Source organism: Lagenorhynchus albirostris, chromosome 1 (genome assembly GCF_949774975.1).
Source record: "Lagenorhynchus albirostris chromosome 1, mLagAlb1.1, whole genome shotgun sequence".
Taxonomy (NCBI): Eukaryota; Metazoa; Chordata; class Mammalia; order Artiodactyla; family Delphinidae; genus Lagenorhynchus; species Lagenorhynchus albirostris.
This window is the reverse complement of record NC_083095.1, coordinates 143,393,823-143,417,307: the sequence shown is the minus strand read 5'-3', so window position 1 is coordinate 143,417,307 and position 23,485 is coordinate 143,393,823. Positions and strand designations below refer to the sequence as shown.

The following is a 23,485-nucleotide window of genomic DNA, read 5'->3' as shown; positions in this document are numbered from 1 at the left end:
ATGTCATTTTTTTTTTTTTTTTTTTGCAGTACGCGGACCACTCACTGTTGTGGCCTCTCCCGCTGCGGAGCACAGGCTCCGGACGTGCAGGCTCAGCGGCCATGGCTCACAGGCCTAGCTTCTCCGCAGCATGTGGGATCTTTCCCGACCGGGGCACGAACCCGTGTCCCCTGCACCAGCAGGCGGACTCTCAACCACTGCGCCACCAGGGAAGCCCTGCAATGTCATTTTGTTGCCCCTTGAGGAAACTAGCTATAAGATGCTTGTCAAAAGGCTGAATAAATTAAGTTCAAATAAGGTGACAGTCTTCCTACCTGTTGGCCTGGGTGACAATAAGTTTTGTTTGTTTGTTTTGTTTTTAAAGAATCAAGAAATATTATGAAGGCACTCTGGAAAGACACAAAATTTGAATTCAAATCGCCGTTAGAGTCTGATATGATTGTATTTGTGCTCTCTCTAAACTTCCTGGATCCTTCACAGTCAAAGCTACAAATGCCAATCTTCTTGCTTTATTTCAAAACTGAGCAGATTTTTGCAGTAGCCTTACTGCAAAGAGCGGGATAGAGCGGGAAGTGGACTTGCATTTTCCTTATAAATTCCATTAAGTGTGTAATGACTCCTCACCTTACTTGATTAAAAAAAAACCTATTATTTATTCAAACAATGCATAAAAATCGTCTTGCCTTTTTATTTTAAAGAAAAAGAACCTCTCCACAAGTAACTACTCTTTTAAGTTTGGTGTGTATCCTTCCAGAACATTCTCTGAGCCTTATATGTACACACACACACACATACATACAGACATGTAGGTGTGTCTGTACATATATATGTCTTTTAAAAATACAACTTTGTGGGCTTCCCTGGTGGCGCGGTGGTTGAGAGTTTGCCTGCCGATGCAGGGGACACGGGTTCGTGCCCCGATCCGGGAGGATCCCACATGCCGCGGAGCGGCTGGGACAGTGAGCCATGGCTGCTGAGCCTGGGCGTCCGGAGCCTGTGCTCCGCAACGGGAGGGACCACAGCGGTGAGAGGCCCGCGTACCACACACACACACACACACACAAAAATACAACTTTGTGAGACCTTCATATAAAGAAGAAGAATGTCCTCATTATTCTACACTTGATTCACATTCAGAGGAGTCTGCTTTTGATTGGCTTTATTGTAAACACAATTTGAATTAGAAATTATTAAAGAAATCACATTAATAAAACTTTACACACTTATATAGTGCTTTTAAATTGTTTTCTCATTTGAGGATGAGCAATTAGAATAATCATGACTCTTTATTTCACGTCTCCTGCACACATACTTCCACTTCTGAAGCATGAGCGAGGCAAACGTGTTTTCTAAATACATCCAGCTGATTCCATGCACTTATTTATTCACTTGACAAACCCTGGCCAGCTGCTCCTGTGGGCCAGCTTGCCGGTCTCCCCAGCCCCCAGGACTTCACAGTCCTTCCCCACAGTGACTGCATCACATGTCAGCAAGATGCCAGGGGCTGCCTCATCCTGATTTCTCAACTGCCTAGTTCTGTGACCAGGGTGAGTTTCCCCTCTGAGCCTCGTTACCCCACTGACAGACAGATGAGCATCAGACAACCCATCCTATAGGGATGCAGGGATCAAATGGGATGGCATTTGTGAACGTCTCTAGCAAACTGCCAGTTAGTGGTACCCAGTGACCAATGTCTCACCCTGACTTACTTTGAAAAGTTAGGATTTTGGCAAACTTGGAAGACAAGACAGCAAATAAGGAAAAAAACCTTCCAAGTCAGACCATCTCAGACGTTTAACTAAATGGCTCTCATGAGTTACTACCAGAGGGAATGTGAACAGGCCATGAGGGTAAGAATCGTGAAGACCCCAGTCAGGAGGGAATGAACAGAAAATCTCCAAGATACAAAAATCAGAGAAGCCGTAGTGATCAAAGACAATTATAATGACATGAAACTCAAGCTCAAACTAGTTTAAAAGGACTGTTTTGTCAGCTGCAGCATATCTTCCAACTAGATGTTGACAATTATACAGATTTTTTCATTCTAGCATAAAATTTCAAGCAATTAAATAAATGGATTACTGTGCTGGCCACATTCATCTCTGAAGCCCATTTTTCCTTGGGGCAGCCCAGACAGTCCCAGAATTTTTGACATATTCAGTGAACTGCTCAAAACATTGGTTTAAAAAAAAGTGTTAATGAAGATGGATCTGAGGCCAAAGGTCCCTCAAAATAATGCAAGCCTCTTCCCCTGAATTCGTAACACTCCCCAAAGCTCCTGAGCTGGGACCCCAGACAGTGACTGTAGTTTAGAAGCTTACCATCGGCTGCACTGAAGTACTCCGGGTTCACAGAGGCATACAGCACTCCGTTCCCCAGCCTGCTGTTATTTCTGTCAAAAAGGATGAAATTCAGGTTAGAAAATAAAATCCCCACATACTTTATATATATTTTCATCTTTGTTACCTCAGTTTTATTTGTTCTGATTCATTAAGGACCGGGAAGGGGTAGTGGAGGTACTGTCAGGACAGCTCCACCACACTTGCTAACGCCTCTTTTGGCTTCTTCAACGGCCTCAAATTAGAGCTTTTTAAGAAACATTTGTTTCTTTACTTTGTTGGAAATTGAAAGGCTTATTTGATGTACAGGGTTAAAATATCATGTTTGAAAAAGCTTTGCACAAGCAGCGTTATCTGTGATGGGACAACCAGTGTGGGGATGATCCAGACTCCAAAGAAAAAGTCTTTTTCTGTTGTTGAATCATTAGAAAATATTCTCTTTTTTCTGTACATTTGATTGGAAAATCAGGTTTTCTGATCCATAAGATAATTCCTCAAACTTCTCAAAAAGTTCATCTTAACTTGGGTTCAAATCATCAAACCAGTCAGACACAGAAAGTATCTGAACTTTTCACCAAGTCACTCACCTTTTTCTATGGAAGACGTACAGCATTATAACCAACCCTCCTACTATCAGCAGAACGGCAATGGGCAGAGCAATGATCAGATGGATGAAGTTTTCATACGTTGCTGCAGAAACAAATGGGAAACAAGAAAATGTCATGAGGTGAACAAACTGCTCGTGTCCTTTGTTTATATTGAGCTGGAAGTATGGGGAAAAAAATCCTTGAGAATTCCTTTATTGCCTATCATGAACTAGGAGTTCTGAAGGTAAACAGTATTGTACATAAAAGAGAAAAAAAACAAACCCTGAGTTATTTGTAAAAAGATTAAATAAGTGCCGATGGAGGAGTAAAGTCATTTTTATTTTCTAAGTACAGTGTATTCTGAAATAATCGTTCAAATGATGGATTCAAGTAAAATAATCTTTGTATACAGTTTGATAACTATTGGTGGAATTGCATACATTTGCTAAAAAAGAGAATAGATTCTTATGTATTATAGTGCTCAAGCTGTACTGACTTTTATCTGTCTTAGGACAGTTCCACAGACAATTAAAAAAAACCAAAAGTAACTGGATGGCACCCCTTGCCAAAGCTGCTCTGAATACGCCCCAAACATCAGCGTCTATAGTTCCAAGCCTGAGATCACAGAGCTCCTGCCTGCTCATCACCATCCGCAGCTCTTACATGACAGATGGCAGGCTGGATGCTGATCTACACACTTGAAAATTCTGTCAGATGCTGGTAATCAGCATGTCCATAGGTAGCATAACAACCAGACAAGTGGACCACACATGCTGCAAGGATGCAGGGAGGAAGGGAGAGGGGAAGGGAGTCGGGGGAAGCTCGCCAAGCACAGAGGATGGTTGGAAATGATACTGGAGAGAAACCAGGGCCAGCTCCTAAGGGGCCTTGTCCAAGCTAAGCACTCTGAACTTCATTCTGCAGATTAAGCGGAACCAGTGAGAGCTCTCCAGCCCCACAGTGAACTGGTGGGATTTGTGTGGGAGAGATGGCTGTGCCTGAGGATAGCCTGGAAGGGCTGGCAGCGGCGAGGAGACCCTGCCCTGTCTGGGGCAGCGGGTGGGGGGGTGCCCTGGGCATGTTCTGCATCACCCAGCTCAGACCTCACCAAGGAATCACTGCTCCTTGTCTATGAATGAGAAAGCCTCACAGAGATAAACTGTCCTCCCCAGGGTCACACATGCAGCTGGCTGGCCATGACCTAGGGATTGGAACCCAGGCTTCCGGCGCCTCTGGCTCATATTTTCCCTACGAAGCAAGCGCCCTGGAGGCTCTGAGCTGAGGTGGTGGTGGTGGCTACAGAGGCTGGATTCCAGAGGTATTTCAGAGGCAGAATCAATGAGATGTGGGTTTGAATAAGAAATGGGTGGCAGGAGTGAAGGAAAGGGGAGGGGTGGCTGTGAGGTTCCTGGCTTGGGTGGTGGGTGGATTACGGGGTCACGGACTGAGCTGAGGAACAAAGGATGGAGAGAGATTTTGAAGGTAGCAACTGTGATTCTGGTTTTGTGCACGAGGCATCTGAATTGCCTGTGGGACACCCACGTATGTGGAAATGAAGTTGGAACTCACTGGGGACCAAGTTACATCTATTGTAGATCACCCATCAATGATTATTCTGCCACTAAACACTACTATTATTATTACTCTGTGAGGACTATTAAAGCTATTTTAATTTTTTAAATTAAAGATATTTTTATCAAATAGCTCTAAAAATGGATACAGGCTCCTGCATTTCCTAATTCTTAAAAATACTTGCAAATTAACAGGGACTTTGGGAAGCTAGTGGAGTTTCTTTTTTGCCCCCGAGGATTATTTCTTCTATCTCTATCACTTATACTACTGGTCAAGTTGTATCCTATTCTTTTTGAGTTTCACATTTCAACGGGGACATGGAAAAAGTGGAACACATCCAGAGAAGAACAAAATGACCGAATGGCTAGAAAATTGTTCTGTGAGACTGGGCTACAAGAAAAGGCCCCAAACCTGAGATTATTTAGTCTGGAGAAGAAAAGCCTAAGGAGTAATTTAATAGTATTCAAGCACATGAAGGGTTCCTAAAAGGAGAGCAGTTGCCAGAAAGCTTCCAAAGCTTCCATCTCCTCTGAGGATTGAACAGGAGGAAGGGAGACTCAACCACAGCAGGAGAGAATCTTGTCTGACACAAGGAAAAACTGCCCAAGAGAGAATCTTGTCTGACACAAGGAAAAACTGCCCAACGGTAAAGCAGGCACGCAGATTTAATTTCCCCATGGTGTATGCCAACTCCTGCTGGAAAGATGCCATCAGAGCGGCTCTTGGGTTTCCCACTGGCTCCCGGCACTCACAGGGTTAAAAACGCGGGAGCAACGGCAGAGAGGAACCTGTCATCTCTGCAGATAAGCCAAGGTCACTGAACCCCAGAAGCCAATGCTGCTGTTTCAAAGAACACAGCATCACGCTAGACCTCGAAACCTAGGCTCTGTTCCTAAGGGATGGATGTGGAGAGGGGAGGAGAGGAGAAGAGAGAAAACAAGCCACTTCTTCGGGGAGGGCTCTGGGAATACTGTGAAAGTTCCAGCGCTGGAGTGTGTGGCACTAGCCAACTGGAAGAGTAGGTAAAATGGACCACATGGAGAATTCAGACTATTTTAGATGATGGAATTATCTTCTCAAGCATCTGTTTACCCCTCACACAGCGCCAGGCTCATCAAATGCTACCTCAAGGTCTGCAATTCTATCCCCGCACATCCTTCTTTTGGTATCTGTCACTGTGTAGACTTCCAAATACCATGCATGTCTTTGACTAGGCGCTAACCAGGTGGACTGCTGGATTGACTGAATCCTGAATTTAAAAACTCAGACTCCAGACCAGAGTAGCACAGATGTGGACACCAGGAGAAACCAGGGCAGTGGGAATTGCCCACCTGACCCAAAAGTAGCACCACTAAGCAAGGCGGGACTGCTTTTTCTCGCGGAAGCAGTCAGGAATAGTGCTATGCCAGATTTGATCCCATTATCTGAACATGAAATAGTCTTAAAAATTTGGTTTCTAATACAAAATAACAGAAACTCAAAATGTAAATAAAGGATATTTATGTCACCAAATGAAAATACTGAATTTTCTTGGCCAAGCAAGTATAGTGCCCTTGTGCTCATACATTTTACAAAACTCACTTTTAAAATCTAAAATCCTCGCCTAGAATGGCCTTCTAAGAATTCTGTCTTGTCGATGGTTTGAGCATAAACTCACCACATGGCCCAGTCTCTGTGCCAAACAGGGACCACTGTGTGCTTTCAAAGTGTGTTGCTGCTTTAAAAGTGCATCTGTTATTTTACCGCTGAGGAGAGACAGGGGTGATGCCTCAGCCTGGGATGCTGTCACGGCGACTCCTGCCCTGGAGCAGGCTGGAGCAGAAGGCTCCCAGGTTTCTGTCACCCCTTAGGATTCTAAGCCCTGAGTCGGAGCCCCAGTCAGCATCCCTGACGAGGCAGGAGGCAGAATGGTCAATTCAATGCTTTGTAAAATGCTTTGGACATAAACCAAGTTGAGAGCACGGGCCCCTTGCTGTCTCCCTCAAAAGAGGGCCTCAGACCATCTCCCTGCCCATCAGATGAGGTAGGGACTCCAGGTGTGGCAGCTCCCCAGCCTGAGCTCCTAGATTAAGTGCTGGCAAAAGTGTGACTCTTCTGAAAGGTGGCCGACAGAAATCAGAAAACCAGAGAGCCAGGATGACGACCCAGGTTTCCCCAGTCCCAGCACCACCTGCTTTCTGTTTTCCCAGTGACTCCCTCCACAAGCCGTACTTTTGGCCTGGACATAGAAGAACACAGGATCAGTCCACGACCCGTTCCCAGAGAGAGAGGTGGCCTGGATCCGGGCCGTGTAGTTCCCCGGGTTGAGCCGGTTTAGCTTGGCCCCTCCATACTTCCTGTACTCCTGTCTGGACACACATTCCCGCTGATCCTGGAGGAAATAAAACATATGTGTCAATTTCCCACAAACACACTGCCTCGCCTCTCGCCTCCCGCCTCCCACCCAACACTGACCCCAATTTGCAATAAAAGGGAAAACACCCAGGCTTACATTATGGCAGTCCTCCAGTAACTCTAAGCACGCCCGACCTTTAACCAAACCTTCTTTCTTTAACCAAAAAGAGTTCCAGAAAGATTAAGTTATTAAGCCCAATCTCTAGGCTGAAAGATCGTTTTCTGCAAAGAAACAGTTTCTTGAGGGTGAGGATAAGCCAGCTCCTCGCACACTGTGAGAATTCCCCAAAGAGCATAGAGTTGGTAAAAAGACCTGAATCCTCACTGACTTACCTCCTTATTTTACTGTTCAAAGTCTTCAGCTAACCAGGAGGTGCCCTGTGTTGAAGTGTAACACACGCTACACCTGCAACAGAAACGCACCCACACACGGCCGGTGCTCCAGTCTTACCTCGACTTGTGATCCATATTTTATTTCGTACATTAAAATCAATCCATTGGGATTCTCAGGTTCTGGCCATTTTAAAAAGATGGAGTTCTCAGGCCTTGGCTCCCAGGTCACTGGCCCAGGAATGTCATCTGCTCCTTCTGCACAATTGAAATAGGCGATAAAGTTAGATTCGAGTCCTCAGGGAGGGAGAAAAACACTGGACTAGCCTAAGAACACCCTCCCCAACCCCTCGTGCAGGACTGCGGACAGCGGCCGCAGCAACTCCTCCTGAGCTGGCCTTGCACACACAGCAGGGGTTTTGGAACTGGAGCAACCTAATGACCTGTAAGTCTCAAGATGCCACCATACCCTCCCTTCCCCTCAGTCTCCCAACAAAAAAGCCTACTCTCAAGTGCAGGAGGAAAATCTTGGCAAATTGAGTCACTTAGGTCTGCTACTCGGCTTCTATGTGATGCCATCAAACACAAGCATCATCGAAAAGGTGCTGAGTGAGCAGAAGCAGCGGCATCCAGCCTCCAAGCCGGGACCCAGATCCTTCATGCTCTGCATCTGCATGTGGCAGATGCAATTTCTGCGCAGGTGTAAAGGATGGTCCCCGAGCCCGCCTGGGAGGGAGCCGCCAGGAAGCTGGTGCTGAGCGCAAGCTCGCTGCCTTCATCAGCGATTCCTGAAGCTGCCGGGTGAGGCTGGGGTGCCTGCTCTCCTGCTTTTGCTTCTTAAAGCAGTAAGCCAAGTGGTGAGCAATGTCACTGCAAGTTCCAGCTGGGAAACACTGAGAAATCAGCTGGGCTTTCTCTCCTAGGAGGGTGAGGAGACTAAGGCCGGGTAGGCTGGCAGCAGCACGTCGGTGCCAGAACTGCGCCCAGGAGGCCCCGCCCCCAGACTGCAGATACTGTGCTCTGCGCTACCTGCCAGCTCTGCAAGGAGGTGAACCGGGCAGTTCACCGATCCTGAAAGATGGATGCATGGCTGTCTAAGCCACAGGCAGCTTCTAACTTACAAGGGGAAGGTGAAGACCAAACAAGCAGGACAAAAGGCTGCTTGGGAGCGGACCTTGAGGAGCAAAACTCAGTCTGAATCAAGGCAGCTAAATGGGGATTTCGCTGAAACTTAAGAACTTAGGAGGGACCTGGCAAGAAAGGGCCATGGGAATGCACAATGCAAACCAAGGAGAAGGAAAAGAGCGGACCCTGCATCGAGCTCCCTGCTCTCGAGTACTTTGTATGGAGAGACTGGGATGGGAGTGGGGTCACGATGTGTGAACTCCATTCCCTGGGCTGCTGGGCTACCAAGCTGCCTGCAAATGACCATCCGTTCTTTAATAAGCAGGACAGACTAAGGGTCATCGCCCTGGGTGTCGGCCTCCGTGTCTACAAATCACAGTCTCCGCTAGGCTGTGAGTCGGGCGTGGGGTGAGCTGGATGACACCGTACCTGCAGGCATGGTTCTTGCAAAGACAAAGTTGGAGGCACTGCAGCCAAGCTTCTCAGCTTCGTGGTTACAGCTGTGGATATCGATTCGGTACAGAGTAAAAGGCCGGAGGTTGGAGATGACAGTTCTCTCCTTGTTATCCACTCTGCTCTCGAAGAAAGGGTACTCGGTCTCGAGCTCTTCCGGGTCTGTGATGTTGTAGGTGTCCACCACCGTGGTGTTCCTGTTCCGGCTGGACATGGTGGTGTTGGCGACCTGCATGACCTCCCTCCGCTTCCGTTCAGGTCTGCAAGGAAGAGAGAGAGAAATGTGGCTTGTGAGTGAGGGCTTCCACCTCTTTTGTCTTTTCTGTGACTCGAGTCAGAGAAAGAAAAGAAAAATCTTCACCTTGGAATAAAAGGAGCTACTCAACCCCCTTGCATAAGAACCAACAAATAATAATACAGGGATTTCCTTCCTCATTATTTATTTTGCTTTCTCTATGCTGCAAACCTCAGCCTCAACATGCAACCTGCCCCCTGGCTCCCTGAGTGGTTACTCAATGGTACCTAGGGGCAAACTAACACCTCAGCCCCTCCAGCGGGGAGGCTCAGTAGCACCTGGGCTGTTTTCTCAGAGCTGTTACAGTGGACAGGGCCTGGGGAAGGGAGGCCACCCGGGACGCTGTCGGGAAGGCAGGGGGCCAGCAGAATGGCACGTCCCGATTCTCTGTAAACAGCCGCACGTCCACACCGTGTGACCAGCAGCTAATGTCATGGCCAGCTTTTCCCACACCCACCGATGGGACAAATTACTCCTGTCAGAAAACCTTGTTTACTCTTCAACATCTGTTGATATTTCAGTCACTTAAACCAAACTTTGTGACTTAAACTATAAAGGCAGGGATCAATGAAAGGCACTTGGCACCAGATACTGACTCCAGAAAGGAACTCATGACCTCAGGCTGCCATCCTACTTCAAGACACATGGACGTGGACGGCGAATAGCGTCATACTCAACCTGACTTGACTGGTTTTAAGCTCTAAATAAACTGTTCTTAGAATGAATTGAAAGAAATAAAAATCGTCTTTGGAGAATTTAGTTGTAAAACAGAAAAGCTTCCTTTATGATTTATTCAGCCGTTCTGTTACCCAGACACTCCTTTTACCCAAATTCTGTGGGAAATTGTGTGGACATCAGATGTACACCTCAGTAGGAGGCATGAAAAATCCCAAACGTGAGGTTCTTATCAACTGTGGCCCCTCACCATGGGCAAAGTAGGATATTATGTCTGTCCTGTGAAAAGAAAGGACAGCAAGTGCGACTAGACTTCAGACAGCGGCCATCAAGACCGCAGGGTGGACACACGCATTCATCAGGGGAATGTGGTGTAGAGGAAACTTATTTTGAACTCAACAATGCAAACACAAGGCATTCGTGAAATCTGTGTCACCCACAGCTCTGCCTTCCTATCACCTGATCCTGTGTTCTTGGACCGATGAGGAAAACAGGCACTGTCTTGTAACTATCAACAGAAAGCTAGGGGCTCTTCAGTGAAACCTTTCCAAAGCCTGGACTCACAGCCTGAACCTCGGACAGGTCTTTGGGAAAAGACGGCAACGTAGCCGGCAGCCTCTGCTGGAGAATAAACAGATGGCTCCTGCTGGCCTGTCTGGGATGCTCTAAATCCATCCTCTTCTGTGTCCAAAGGAAGTAACACCGGCCAAGACCCTGCTGGCACGGGGGGCGATGGACTGTGTTGAGAAGCAATGCCATGAAGGGAAAGAGCCCCGGTGTGTGGGGAAGAAGGGCCAAGCCCCAAATCCATAGTTAGTGAATCAGGGTGGTGGAGAAGCCACTGAACCCAGGTTCTAGTTTTAAAACATCTTTGAGCTCTTTTCCATCCTCAAACTTTCTGATTCTCGAGACCACGCGTGATGTACAGGATATCTGGACCAACACATGAACTGCAGCTATATCAATCACCCGTGAACAGGAGATGTCACCGGCGGGGCAGGTCGGGAGGTTCCATGGTTTTAACGGCAGGAGAGGAGGGGGCAGAAAGCTGCTAAGTGACCGATAGCTTCATTCTGAAAAGGAAATAGTGCCTCCACTTCCAAAAGGTCTTGATTTCCTGTTTTAATGATTTTTCAAAGTAAGATATCTATCTTTGACTAGTATACAAATATCAGGAAGGTCACGTGACAGAAAATAAAAGTCTCTTTCAAAACCATTTGTTGCTACAACCTAAGAGAGCTTTTAAGGGCAAAGCAACTGCAGGATAAACAGAAGCTCGGGACTGCTGGTGCCCCTCTGGGTCGGGAGCTGGAAGAAGAGTGATCCCCAGGACAACGTACTGGCAGTGGGCTGGCAGCTGGGGCGCCATGGGGGTCAGGAAACGGGCTCGTAGGTATAATGCTGGCCTGAATCTTGCTCCTTTGCCCAGATTTCAGGCATGAGGTTGTTTCTAAACTCTGTGCTACAATTTTTCAGGAAGACAAAGGAGCCATCAGTCACCACTGTTTCCATCTCCTTCCCCAGACATCACAAGGCTGCCCTGCTAAATGTCCCTCCACTTTTCTTTTCTTTCTTTATTTTTTTTTCTTGTGGTAAAACAAACTTTTAAAGTTAAAAAAAAAACTAACAAAATTTTGTCATTTTAACCACTTTTAGGTGCACATTTCAGTGTCATTAATTACATTCATAATTCTGTGTAACCATCACCACTATTTCCAAAATCTTTCATTACCCCAAACAGAAGTTCTACATGCATTAAGGAATAACACCCTATTTCCCCTCCCCACAGCCCCTGGTAACCTCTAATCTACTTTCTTTTGCCATGAATTTATCTGTTCAAGATATTTCATACACATATGGAATCATACAATATCTCCTTCTGCGTCTGGGTGCTTTCACTCAGCATAATGTTTTCAAGGTTCATGCATGTGGTAGCCCATGCTTCAGAATCTCATTCTTTTACAGGGTTGAATAATATTCTATTGGAGGGCAAGACCACATTGGTTCATCCATTCATCTCCTGGTGGACACACGGGATGTTCTCAGCTTTTGGCTATTTGAATAATTCTGCTCTAAACATTTATCTTCCTCCGCTTTTGTCCCCACTAGGCAGAAGCAGAGGCTGGAGCAGCGGAGCAGACAGATGCCCTGGCGTCGGTCGGGCTGCTTGGCATGGAAAGGCTGTCTTTTGCGCAGCTTCACAAACTGCTTGTCAAGGGTGCCAGTGGCTCTCGGTTATGCTTTGAAGTTGGGCCCCTTTCAAAACTGACTCTGAGTCTCTCCCTCTCCCTTCGCTCCACCTTGGCCAGGCTGGGAGGCCGCAGGGAGGCGTGGGAAGGACAACCGAGGGCCCAAACCCGGCTCCTCTGCTTGCTGGTGTGTGCTTGGCCAGGTGATTGCCGCTCTCTGCACCCACGTGCCCCCCACAGGGGCTGGGCGGCCACAGGGCAGCTGCACCTGTCACCTGTCACGCTGACAGCCCCCCACAGCTCAGGCCGTGAGCTCCGGCCCGTTCCATGAGGGCTGAGTGGCTTGGGTAGTAACCCCACTCGCCAAGCTGGCCGCCTACACTGTTGTCCCTCCTTGACGGCTGCTGGGTCTCACCTTTGAGGCTGTTGACCTACACACCACAGGGTGGAGAGAAAGCACCAGGACCTGCCCAAGGACCCTCTCAGAGGACACGGTACCTGGGCACGAAGATGGCGTTGTGCAGGAAATTCTCGAAGACCTTGCGGTACTCGGCCTCCTCCTTCTCGGCCTGCTTCTCGGCTTCGGTTTTGGGGCAAGCGCAGCACGGCCCCTTCTCCCCACCACACACTTCGGTCTTGGGATTCTCCGTCACCTCCTCAACGTCGATGGTGCCATCGGCGTACTTCCTGATGGGGATTTTGTCTGCTTGGAAAAGAATAGCCCAACGAGAGCCAAGTTACACAGGCTGGTGAGGAAAGGAAGAGCCATCAGCACCTGGGCTCACGACCACAGCTGCTTCCCGACAGACAGCTGATGCTGGCCCCGGTGTATGCGGCCTCGGGGTTTGGGAGTCACAGCCACAGGTGTCTCCTGCCCCTCCCACCCTCACCTTTGGAGCAGTAATTATGCCGGTAAAGGTAGCTGTCCTGGGGCTGGCGCTGCCACCTTACGATGTAGTAGCTCAGGTTGCCGTTGGGCAGGGAAGGAGGGTTCCACTTCACGATCAGCTGAGAAGAGGAGTTTGATGCTGAGAGTACATCCAGGGGGATGGAAGGAACTGGAAAGGGGGACAAAGGACATTTCAGAAAATGGAACGAACCCAAGATCCTGGCTGTCAGATACCCAGAGCAAACCCACAAGAAGCTAAAAGTCTGATCTCCACAGGAAAATGGCGGTGAACACTGAAACACAAAATGAAAACCGAACCTTGTTTTGAAATTGTATTACTTTCCCTTTATAATATCTGTTCTCTGTGATAACAAACATTACTGAGCTGCAGGTGGAAAAGGGTGGTGGGAGCACAGCCAGGGTTGGAATGGATGACTTAAAACCCACAGTTAATGCAAACACTGGACTTTCCTCATTTACTACAGCTGCCATCCTCCAAAACATTTAATGTCAACAGTTTCAGCAAATGGTAAAACTGACTGACTTGCATTTCATCTGAGATTTTGAATCTCTGATAAAAATGGCAAAAAGCCAAAATGAAAGGGGGAAGTAAAAAGGGTGCTGGGGAGAGAGAGTGTGTGTGTGTGGGGAGGGAGAGGGAGAGGGAGAGGGAGAGGGAGAGGGAGAGGGAGAGGGAGAGGGAGAGGGAGAGAGAGAGAGTGAGTGTATGGGGGGGCTTGGAGGAAAAAGTAGTGCAAAGGGCCAGTAAATCTACTGATTGTATAATCATGATTCAATGGAACTATGGAGTCATAACTATGAGAAGCAGTCTAAAAACACCTCGAACACACATAAAGCCCCGATTTCAAGTAACGGACTCTGTTACCAGCAAAAGAACATTGATTTACAGGCAAAGCATAAGAATCTGGTCAATATTTACTTACTATTGCCCCTAAACCCAAACCTGGAGCTGAACTGTGTATAAAGGGCAAATGCATCCAGGGACCACTGAAATCTTATTCTCTTTGGGTTCAGAAAAAAGCATCAATTTTGGTAGATTTTCCAAAGTGCAAAAGACACCTTCATTGTATGTCACTTAAGCATAATGGCCATGTAAGCTGCTTTTAAAATTTAAAAGCTTAAGGTACAAAATCTTATACACAAGGGTCTGAACACTTGTAAGGAAGGACACTTTAGGAAAAAGTTATGACTAATACTAACTTTTTCTCGGAAAACATTTTACTGAATGCTAGGCCACTTTAGTGCTTCCTAGAATAAGTACTTCAGAAACACACAGCTCACCCCTAGATGTTTCAATAACAGTTGTCACAAAAAAGCTTAGGCCATGGACCAAGTCAGTCTCTGTCCCTACCACTTGTGAGGACAGACGCCAAAATAGAGCAAACTGACTCAATTTGTACTGTGCTTTGTTTTCCATTTTTGGTGAAAGGAAACAAGTTTCTTAAGAATTGGTCTTAACAAAGGAAGACTTTTATTTTCCCCAAATTAGCTACAATGAATCACTTGCAAGTTTTTAGGCTGAACAACTTGTTGTGTTGCCTTTGAGCCTCTGCTACAACATCCCAGGCCTAGAATCAGAAGCCTGTGTCACATTTATTGATATAAACATTGTGCCATCAGTGACATGATAGTAGCCACTTAGAGGATCATAGAGATGGAACAGGGGAGGGGAGGGGAAAGGAGGAGGGGGCAGGAGAACATGAGCAAAAGGATTTCCCCACCAACATTTTTTCCTCACCCTCTTTGCCATTTAAATTCATCTCGTGCCAGTTTATGCGTATTTTACAGCAGCCTATGTATTGTAACAATGGCCATCATCAAAGAATGTTTATCAGTGCCTTTTAAAATGATGTGCATTTCCCTACTTCTAACCTGGTTTTTATATACTTGGAAAATATACACAAATGTTTGCTCTCCTTAGTTCCAGATTCTGGAGCTGAGAAATGAGTTGGTTTAGAAAACGGAGATCGGGGAGAAGGAGGCACATTTTCATCAGTGAACACTTGGAATGTCCACAACATGGTTCATCTCATGTTTTTCAACTTTTGTCTGCTTTCTTGGAACCCTAGCCACTACAGGACGAAGGTGAGAAACCAGGGAGCCACCTGAGGTAACTGGAACAACAACCAGGGTTTCAGTTCCCAGAGGTCCAACTGTCCAAATAAACAAGAAGGGCAGCCTTAGAGGACCGTATCCAGTCTGGGTCTCCCAATGAAACCAACCCAGCACCCTGGAGGACCTGAGCTCACTGGTCCAGGACAGTCAGAATGATAATGGAAGATGGTACCAAGTCCAGAAGATGGCCTGGAAGAGGCTAGGGAGTGGGAAAGAAATATGATACAGTATTATATATTGACAAGACAGACAAATAAAAGACAGACTGGCCCAGGACAGGGAGAGACAACAGGCACAGCTCAGTGTCAGCCCTCTGACTACATCTTGTCATGAGTGAGGACCCTGAGCTGACGAGGCGTGGGACGGCAGGGATGGTGCGTGAATACCTGAAGCGTTGGTGCGAATGTACAAGATCTCGCTCTTGGCTCCACGGATGTGGTCATTCTCCACCATGGTGAGGGTCACAGCCTTGACGTAAACGGCATACTGTGTCCAGGGCTTCAGTCCATGCAGTAAAATGCCGGGCTCCGCGTCCTTGTTGGGTGGGAGGTCCACATCTACCATGTTCCAGCTGTTGGAGCCACAGGCATCCTGCCCGTCATACTCTGTGACGTTTTTAAAGGGTCTGAAACACAATCGATGAAGCTCAGAGAATGTTTTAGGCCGTTGACATCAAAGCTCTCAGAAACCTCCCCCCAGGGCCTCCCACATCATACTTTCTATAATGGGAATTCTAGATAAAAACGAATCATCAATTAGATCTTTGTAGAAGAATAAAATTAAGCCACCGGACTCCAGGTTTCACAGTTCTGTACACACTATAGAATCGAACCCTCTGCCTCAGGAAGAGGAAGTTCCATAATTACTGGGATTGGAAATGCTGCTCCTTAAGAATATACGCAAATGCTCTTTCTCTCTCTTCCCCATTTTTTCACCATTAAGAAAAAACAAGCGTAGTCATTTAATGCAAACATCATTATTGATAAAGAATAACTTCTGGAGAAAAATGCCTTTGCTACAGAAAAACAACTTCTCAAATACAGCTTCTAAAATCTAATACGCTCACAAACAATTCTGATTGCTTAAGTATCTGATAACATTCAAATATTTAGTTTCCAGATTATCTCAGACACTAACGTCACTGTCAGGGCACTGGTAGACTGTTAAAGAGGATGATGATTCTGCACAGATGCGGAGTTGGGCAGGGATTCCACGCCTCTCAGATGAAAGGGCCAGACAGACACTGGCTTCCGAAACAGACATTCACACACCCCTCCCTGTCGCTGTGATGGAAGATGAGTGACTCCCACGTGCAGGGACAGTGAATGCCTGATAATCCCGCATCCTGCTTTTCTCATGGCAAGGGCACTCCCAGGGCCCCGGCTCCAGCAGGGGCAAAGGGTACCAGATGCTGCCACTGGTGGCTCTGGTTCCAGCTCTGGGGAAGCCAAGCACCTGGGAAAGGGACCTATGGCATCAAGGTGGGACCTGGGTGAGGAGGGTGACTAAAAGGCCTGGGGGAACCACCTGGATACAGGAGGCACAGGAAGGAAGGGGGAGACCAAGAAGAGCTGCCATCTGGAGGGACGTCCTGGCTGCCCAGGCAGGCAAACATCCTCCGAAGGCACAAGAAAAGCCCCCAGTAGATTTTGGGAGAAATTCTGAAAGGTTTGAGACATGAAGGTCAGTCTCTCTCCATTCTCCGTCCCTTGTTTGGAGGGCTTATGACCTAGAGCAGAAGGCCACACCTTGGGAGGGGCCACAGATAGAGTGACCAGAATAGATGATGGACCCACTGGGAGGTCGCCTCAAGGGGAGCCGGGCATCCTGAGGGGTGTTCCCAGACTATGGATTAGGGGGACCAAGGCTGCAATGATATTGCAACCAGACCCTCCAACCCCGTTCATGAATGTCTGGACTGACCTAATTCTCCACAAAACAAGTTTTCCCCTTTGGACTTATTTTATTCAAGCACCTCTAATCACCCACTGAAGAAGGAAAGGCCTCAAGCTAACACTTCTTTGTTTGTAGCTGTCACTGGCGGTGATGGATGTCACGTGACAGACAGGAGGGTGGCGAGGATGAAGCCCTGCCAACACGTCACCAAGCACAGACACTCACGCTTCCTTGTAGTAGACGGTGAAGCTGATGAGGTCCCTGTAGTCAGGGGGCCGGTACCGATGCCAGGTGATGATGATGCGGTTCTTCCACGTGGTGGTGGAGGTGAAGTGCAGGACGTCACTTTCACCTGGGGCAGAGGCACATCCATGAGTGACACCCATCTATGTCCTTTCCCTCCACGTGTCTGAGAGGTCACCTGCCCTGTACTGTGGCCCTCTCCCCCAAAGCTGTCTGTACTTGCAAAGCCCCTTTTTGGACTTCTCAGTGGCTTTCTTGTTTCTACTAAGGACCCAAACATTGCGCTACGTGGCCTCCAAGGGGCTCGGTCCTTTGTTTTAGTACACTTGGTGGCCCTGGACGTGAACCTGTGAGTGATTCCTAACCTGAAGAGAAGGACCTCTGGATGGAGCAAGGTGGCCTTGTCTCTGCTCTTCCCTAAGATGCGGGCCACCCAAGGGGCTGGGGAAGGTGAGAGTGGACCTTGATGCTGGGTGGACTCTTCTTAGACATGACGACACCTGTCTTGCAGTTGTGGATATCTGCCCGCTTGTGTCAAATTACCAAAGACAGGTAACAGAACAGCTGTGCCACAGAGGGGAACTTTTCTTAGTCCGCACGCGGTATCGACACCTTCCTGTGCAAGGACACAAGAACGCCTTGGCGGCTCCAGCTAGCGCTGACGCGCAGCGGGGAATGGATTGAGCGCTGATCGGACCCATTTCACTTGGAACAGCCTTCTGCGCTCTGTGGGAAGGAAGCCTCTGCTGGTGAGGCATGATGGGGATGCTGCCCCGAGCCCCCTCGTGCTCCCGGACCTGATTCAAACTGTGATGAGAACCCGGGAAGAACTGATGATTGCCTCCCTCGTGGAGACACGAAGCTCTCCTACGAATTGTCCTTCCCCCCGTGTCTGCCCGACTCCCACTGCACCCTCAGCAGGTGAAACAGAGGCTAAAGGCAGTTAAAAACTGAGAAGTCTCTGGGGCAAAACGTGATGGATTGAGATGGAAAAAACGCTGCAGTTCCTGCTAAAGTGTTATTTAGAGAGGAAACATGATTTCATTTTCAAGGGAAAATAAATGGCTACTGCATTCATGACCTGACAGGTCAGACTGGCCCACTCTAAGGAAAACACTTTGACAGCACTCTGCTGCAAACGCTTCTGCTATGGTCTGAACAGGGAATGTGGTGAGGGCTATGGCGCGGCATGTGAGGGAGAAGGCCCTTCAGCTCTGCGTCTGGTTTCTCGACTCTAAAAACTCTTCCTGAGCAACTCGAGTGTCTACCAGGTAAATCCAGAGCCAGCAAAACGAAGTCCAATGCTGCCGGTTTCGCAGATTCTCTTGCGCCGTGAGCGCACGTGCAAATCACCCTGGATCACGTAGATTACTCTTTTCTAATACCTGTCCCTTATCAAAAGCCGATGGTGGAGAGACTACTTTTATAACTTGATCCAGCCACACAGAACCACACCATTTTTAAAAGCAGTTTTACATACAGGGTTAGGTGAGAAACTCACCGCTCAGAGGCAAAACCTTAAAGCAGAAGTCGCATAACCAGTGTAAGATTATAATTATATTGTTCTAAATTTAAAAAGCAGTATCAATCCAGGGAGGCAGGTTCCCTCCACCTTTCATGTTGTGGTAGGAACCAGGTGGAGGCCAGGTCAGGGACGGGGGCCCCTGGCCTCCCCTCCGCTCCAGAGACAGAGGGCCGGGTTTGCTCCCTCCCGGGGCTGGACAGGACCAGCTCTCCCCTAGAAAATAATCCAACCGTGTGCCTGAGCATAAAAGACACTTAACTCTGTGTATTCTGTAAGCACCTCTTTAAAATCTGAGTGAGAACACATTTACAAATGTTTAGCACACACAAATAGATGCTACGGAAAATTTACAAATATGAATCTGCCCCACTACTGCCTTTGAAGATATCCACGTGTGAGCAAAGTGCTCATTAAGGAGGCCCCATATGAAACAAGGAGGGGGCCACGAACGGAAGCTGCTGTGTAGATAGGAGGAGGGTCCACTCACAGGAGGCTCTCTCTCCATTGTTCCTGGTGTTTATGTCCCCTTTGCTCTGGCGCCCTTTAGTCCCCGTCACTTCCTCCATGCGGTAAATCTCGGAGACACACAATTTGGGATTGAAAGCAAAGTACATTTTCCCGGCTTTGATGGTCAGGTTGCGGTGGTCCCAGTCCCACAGCTGCTGCAAGTTCTGGTTGTCGAGGACGTAGAAGGAGTAATTCCTAGAAGCACAGAAATCAGCATCAGCACCCTTGCCCTTTGCCACCAGACACCCCATGCTGTGCCTCTTCGCCACAAGGCTCCAGAAAACACTGCCTTTGCGGGTAAGAGATGTAGTTATTAATGGTATCTAAGAAAGAATAGTCACTGTTAACAATAACAACAATATGATTCAAGGACAATATCAAATAGATAAAACACTAATTAATTTGATGACCCCTATTACCAACAATAATGCCTCTCACACTGGAGGATGCTACTGAAATCATTCCCTAGAAATGCCTCTGGTTATTTCTCTGAAGCAGAGTACGTACAATGAGCTTGAAATCAGTCCATGGGAGAACAGATATGCTCTGCTACTCAACCGGAACAGCTTACAAATTTGCTGTAGAAAGTCTGCCATTATCCTTGGGGGTAAATCCCATCCCATCCGTGCTGTCAGCAGCATATGACGGTGTAGAAGAGAGAATGGGACAGGGAGACAGACTCGGGGGTGAACCCACCCTGGGTCAGCTCCCTCCTCCAGATTCATCCCACCCTGAAAAGCCTGAGCCGAAGTCCTCGGGGAAGGTGGGGGAAGATAAATGGCTCCCGATGGGCATTCCCCCAGGCCACCCATCCAGGCAACAGCAACTCAATGTCCAACAAGTTTAGGGTGCACAAAGCTTATTTTCAGAGGGCTGGGCCCCACCCCGGGAGTTTCTCATTAGGAAGTCTGGGTGGGCTGAGAATCTGCATTTTTAACTAGCGCCCAGGTGATGCTGGGACCACACTTGGAGAACCACTGCTCTAACAGACCCTGGGCACCACCGAGGGGCTGGGGGTCCAAAGCCGACCAAGTCAGACATCGGTCCTGCTCCCAGTGGGTGGACGCAGAAGCAGTAGACCCAGCTGCTTCTGAAGGAGAGGTGGGGGGACAGCCAGCATCGGCAACCACTAACACTGGCCACCCAGAGACAAACCCATACTCGGGGAGGCAAGAGAGCAGACAGCTCCGGCTTGGTGTCTGGAGAAAGAGCCTTGCAGGTCCTTTCTGTCTGGGTCCGTTGGTAAACCAGGCAGGCAGGGTCACAGATGCCATCTGAGTCCTCTGTGCTGACAGGTCTGCTCCCCACAGAACTCAGACCCTTCTCCCCCTCCTATCCCCCAGCCTGTTTCCTTCTGGGGCTCACTCAGGCACCTTCTACAAAACTGAGTCTAAGTACAGGTGCCACATTTTGAGTTATGTCTAGGACCCACTCAGGGATCCAACACATAAACAGTAGAGAAGGAAAGGATCCCAACCTTCTTTCCAGAGCCGGGACAGCTCAGACAGAAGCCCAGAGACCTCCTCTGCCCCGGGTGGTGTCCACTGGGCACCTCTGTGCATCCGGTGAGGTTCACTTACACCCGGACCAGGACCTCTACCAGGACTCTACCTGCCGGTCAGTCCACAGCCTGAGTCTCACTCATTGAGAGCAAAGCAAAAGCCATGGTTCCAGTGCTGTGAAGCCCACCTGTACATTTCCCCAGGAATTCATGAGGCATTCAGAGACAGGGGTCCAGGACTATCAATGCCATTTATGAGCTGCACAGCCACAGGCAGGTCACTCAGTGCTTTCTGTAGCTCCGTTTACTCACTTATTGGACAACAAGGGGCACAAACGGTGTCATATGAGCTCCCTGTCGGTTTTAAGGGCCCAGGAGGAGTTACTGAGCTGAGGTGGGATCTGCTCCCCCAGCCTGAAGCCCAGCCCCTCCACGAGCACCAGGTCACGTCGGTGCAGGTGCTGGGGGTGGGGATCCTGCCCACACAGGGGTGCAATGAGCCAATAAGTCCAGAGGCAGCACCTCAGAAACTAAGCCAGGCTCCTCACAAACCCACCTGAGGCCTCGACACATTCACGGCCACCAAACCAGGTGACAAAAACTGGCAAGTCAACAAATCCTTTCCTTTCAGCAAGAGCTCACTCCCCAACATCTGCTGGAAAAGGAATGTAAGACATTGTCCAAAGGAATCTAGACTTGGGCTACGTACCACAAGGCCATGTGTGCAGGAGGGTGGTGTGGCAGGTGGAAGGTGGGGTCCACAGTGCCCCCCCCACCATCTGCTCCCTCACTGCCAGGCTGCAGGTGATGCTGCTGGGAGAAGGGGTGTCTGCAGAGTTATACAACCGGAGGAGGGGTTCACAGGTGGAGACAGATGTCTCCTATCATAGGCCATTCTTGCCCTCAGAATACTCCCAGCTCTGAAGGACACTCTGCGGCATCAACACGAACCCCGTGGGTCTGGCTGCTCCCAGGTTCCCAAGTAGGCCACATGGGACAAAATCTCCTTGTTGGTGCAGAAAGCTCTGGGCCGGGAGTAAAGGCCAATTACCCAGGTCAAATTGCTGACTCAACCTAGGACGAAGCTTTTATTTTAGTAAACTAATTTCACTAGCAGAGAACATAACCGCACCGAAAATACCTTCTGAACAAAACATGCTTCTCCCCAGGGGAGGGAGCATGAATTATAAATCAGGAATTTGACAAATGAATGGCAGGCACACTGAAATTCTGTGTATGTGACTAATCACTTTGAAAAGCAAGATTATCTTTTTACAGTAAACATAAACATTTTTTTACAACACTGAGAAGGCCTGGAGCCAGGATACCAATATCAATAAAACCGGGGCGTTATGGAGCTTGTGTAAGCGACAGAAAAATAAAAGTGAAACCCTCAACACAATGATAATCAAGCCATTCACGAGCTGCCTGTCAATACTGCTCTTGTTTTCCCAACCCCAGCTGGAGGCCCGGCTGCCCACACATTCCTTCCACGATCAGGTAAGGATTAAAAGACAGTAAAAGGCAGAAACTTGTCTGCATATCTTCAACACACACATATACACACTTAGATTTTATTGTTCCCTAAAGGAAATGCCTGTTTAAGTCAATTATTCTGTAAATGTGATTTCCTAATTGTTTCTAAGCTGCTGCCTTTACATTCAAAACATATTTAAAAAAATTATCTGTTTATTCTTCTGTCCCTTACACAGGCTCCGTGGTGCCTGGGTTTTATCTATATTGGTATCCTGGCCCCAGCTCTCTTCAAGGTTGCAAAAAATGTTTGTTTCTATGCTTGGGTGGGCCCCATCTGCCAAAATGTAGACCAATGTGGGAGGTTATCTCCTTGAGGACATCTATATATTATCTGCATCAATATTCTAAACGCCCAGCACATACTATACACCTAACTGTTTTATTTATGGCTCCAATCTCAGGGTTGTCCTACTTCTGAGTTGTCAACACCACCAGCTCCCCGCCTGCTCGAATGAAGGGCAGGAAGGATGGGGAAGCAAAGGAAGGCAAAGTGCTGAGGATTCGAGTGGTACTTAGAAGACAGCCCCGGGTCCAGGGCTCGGACCACTGCACGTGGGAATCCAAAGATCGGGGTGGAGCGTCATCTCCACTCTCACTAAGCAATAACTCTAGGCAAGGTATTTCTTTGGTTTCTCCCCACCTGGGACAGATGGGGCTGAGGGTGGGGTCTCCAGAACATGGGGGCAGGAAGGGACATTCCCCCCTTTCCAAACTTTGCTGACAAATTGGAAAAAAAAAAAATCATTAGTCCCTTTCATTTCTCAGAGAAAAAACTATGGCCTCTTTTGGGCGGTCCCTCAGTGGCATCAGAACCCAGCACATGGGGGCTTGTCTCTAGCAGTCGAGCCATCTGCAACCGATGCAGGATTTGGTCTTTTCACATATGCTGCCTCCAACCTGTCTGCAACGGATTGCTTTATACCACATCCAGTCTCCCCCAAAGTTCAATATTTACACCAGCCTCGGAGGTTCAGCAAGGGTGGGAATTTATATTCAAGTGGCACTAGGCACCAAACAGATACTCTGAAAACGTTTCCTCTTTGAGGGTTTTAAAAACAGCTTTACTGAGGTATAATTTATCTACCAAAAAAATTCACTCATTATAAGTGTACAGTTCCAGAAGCTTCAGTAAATTCACACAGGTGTCTAACCATCACCACGCTGCATTTTCAGAACATTTCCGTCACGCCAAAGTTCTTCATTCCCGATGGTGGTCAAGCTCCAATTCCATCCCCAGCTCTTCACTGATCTGCTTTCTGCCTCCATAGTTTTGCCTTTTCTACAAAGCACATA

At 48.1% G+C, this 23,485-nt stretch overlaps 1 protein-coding gene across 2 annotated transcripts in view; it reads right to left on the bottom strand.

Annotated features, from left to right (window-relative positions):
• IGF1R (insulin like growth factor 1 receptor) overlaps positions 1-23,485 on the bottom strand; it is a 308,185-nt gene that overhangs the window by 31,432 nt on the left and 253,268 nt on the right. Inside the window, exons 6-15 of one of the 2 annotated variants that reach the window (XM_060155809.1) lie at positions 19,136-19,350; positions 17,106-17,232; positions 15,371-15,609; positions 12,850-13,017; positions 12,458-12,665; positions 8,777-9,060; positions 7,344-7,480; positions 6,710-6,869; positions 2,927-3,029; positions 2,322-2,392 (exon numbers count right to left, since the gene is read on the bottom strand). In XM_060155809.1, the coding sequence (XP_060011792.1) occupies positions 2,322-2,392; positions 2,927-3,029; positions 6,710-6,869; positions 7,344-7,480; positions 8,777-9,060; positions 12,458-12,665; positions 12,850-13,017; positions 15,371-15,609; positions 17,106-17,232; positions 19,136-19,350 (1,712 nt within the window). The remainder of the gene's footprint in view (positions 1-2,321; positions 2,393-2,926; positions 3,030-6,709; positions 6,870-7,343; positions 7,481-8,776; positions 9,061-12,457; positions 12,666-12,849; positions 13,018-15,370; positions 15,610-17,105; positions 17,233-19,135; positions 19,351-23,485) is intronic. The other variant, XM_060155813.1, reaches the window with a different exon arrangement.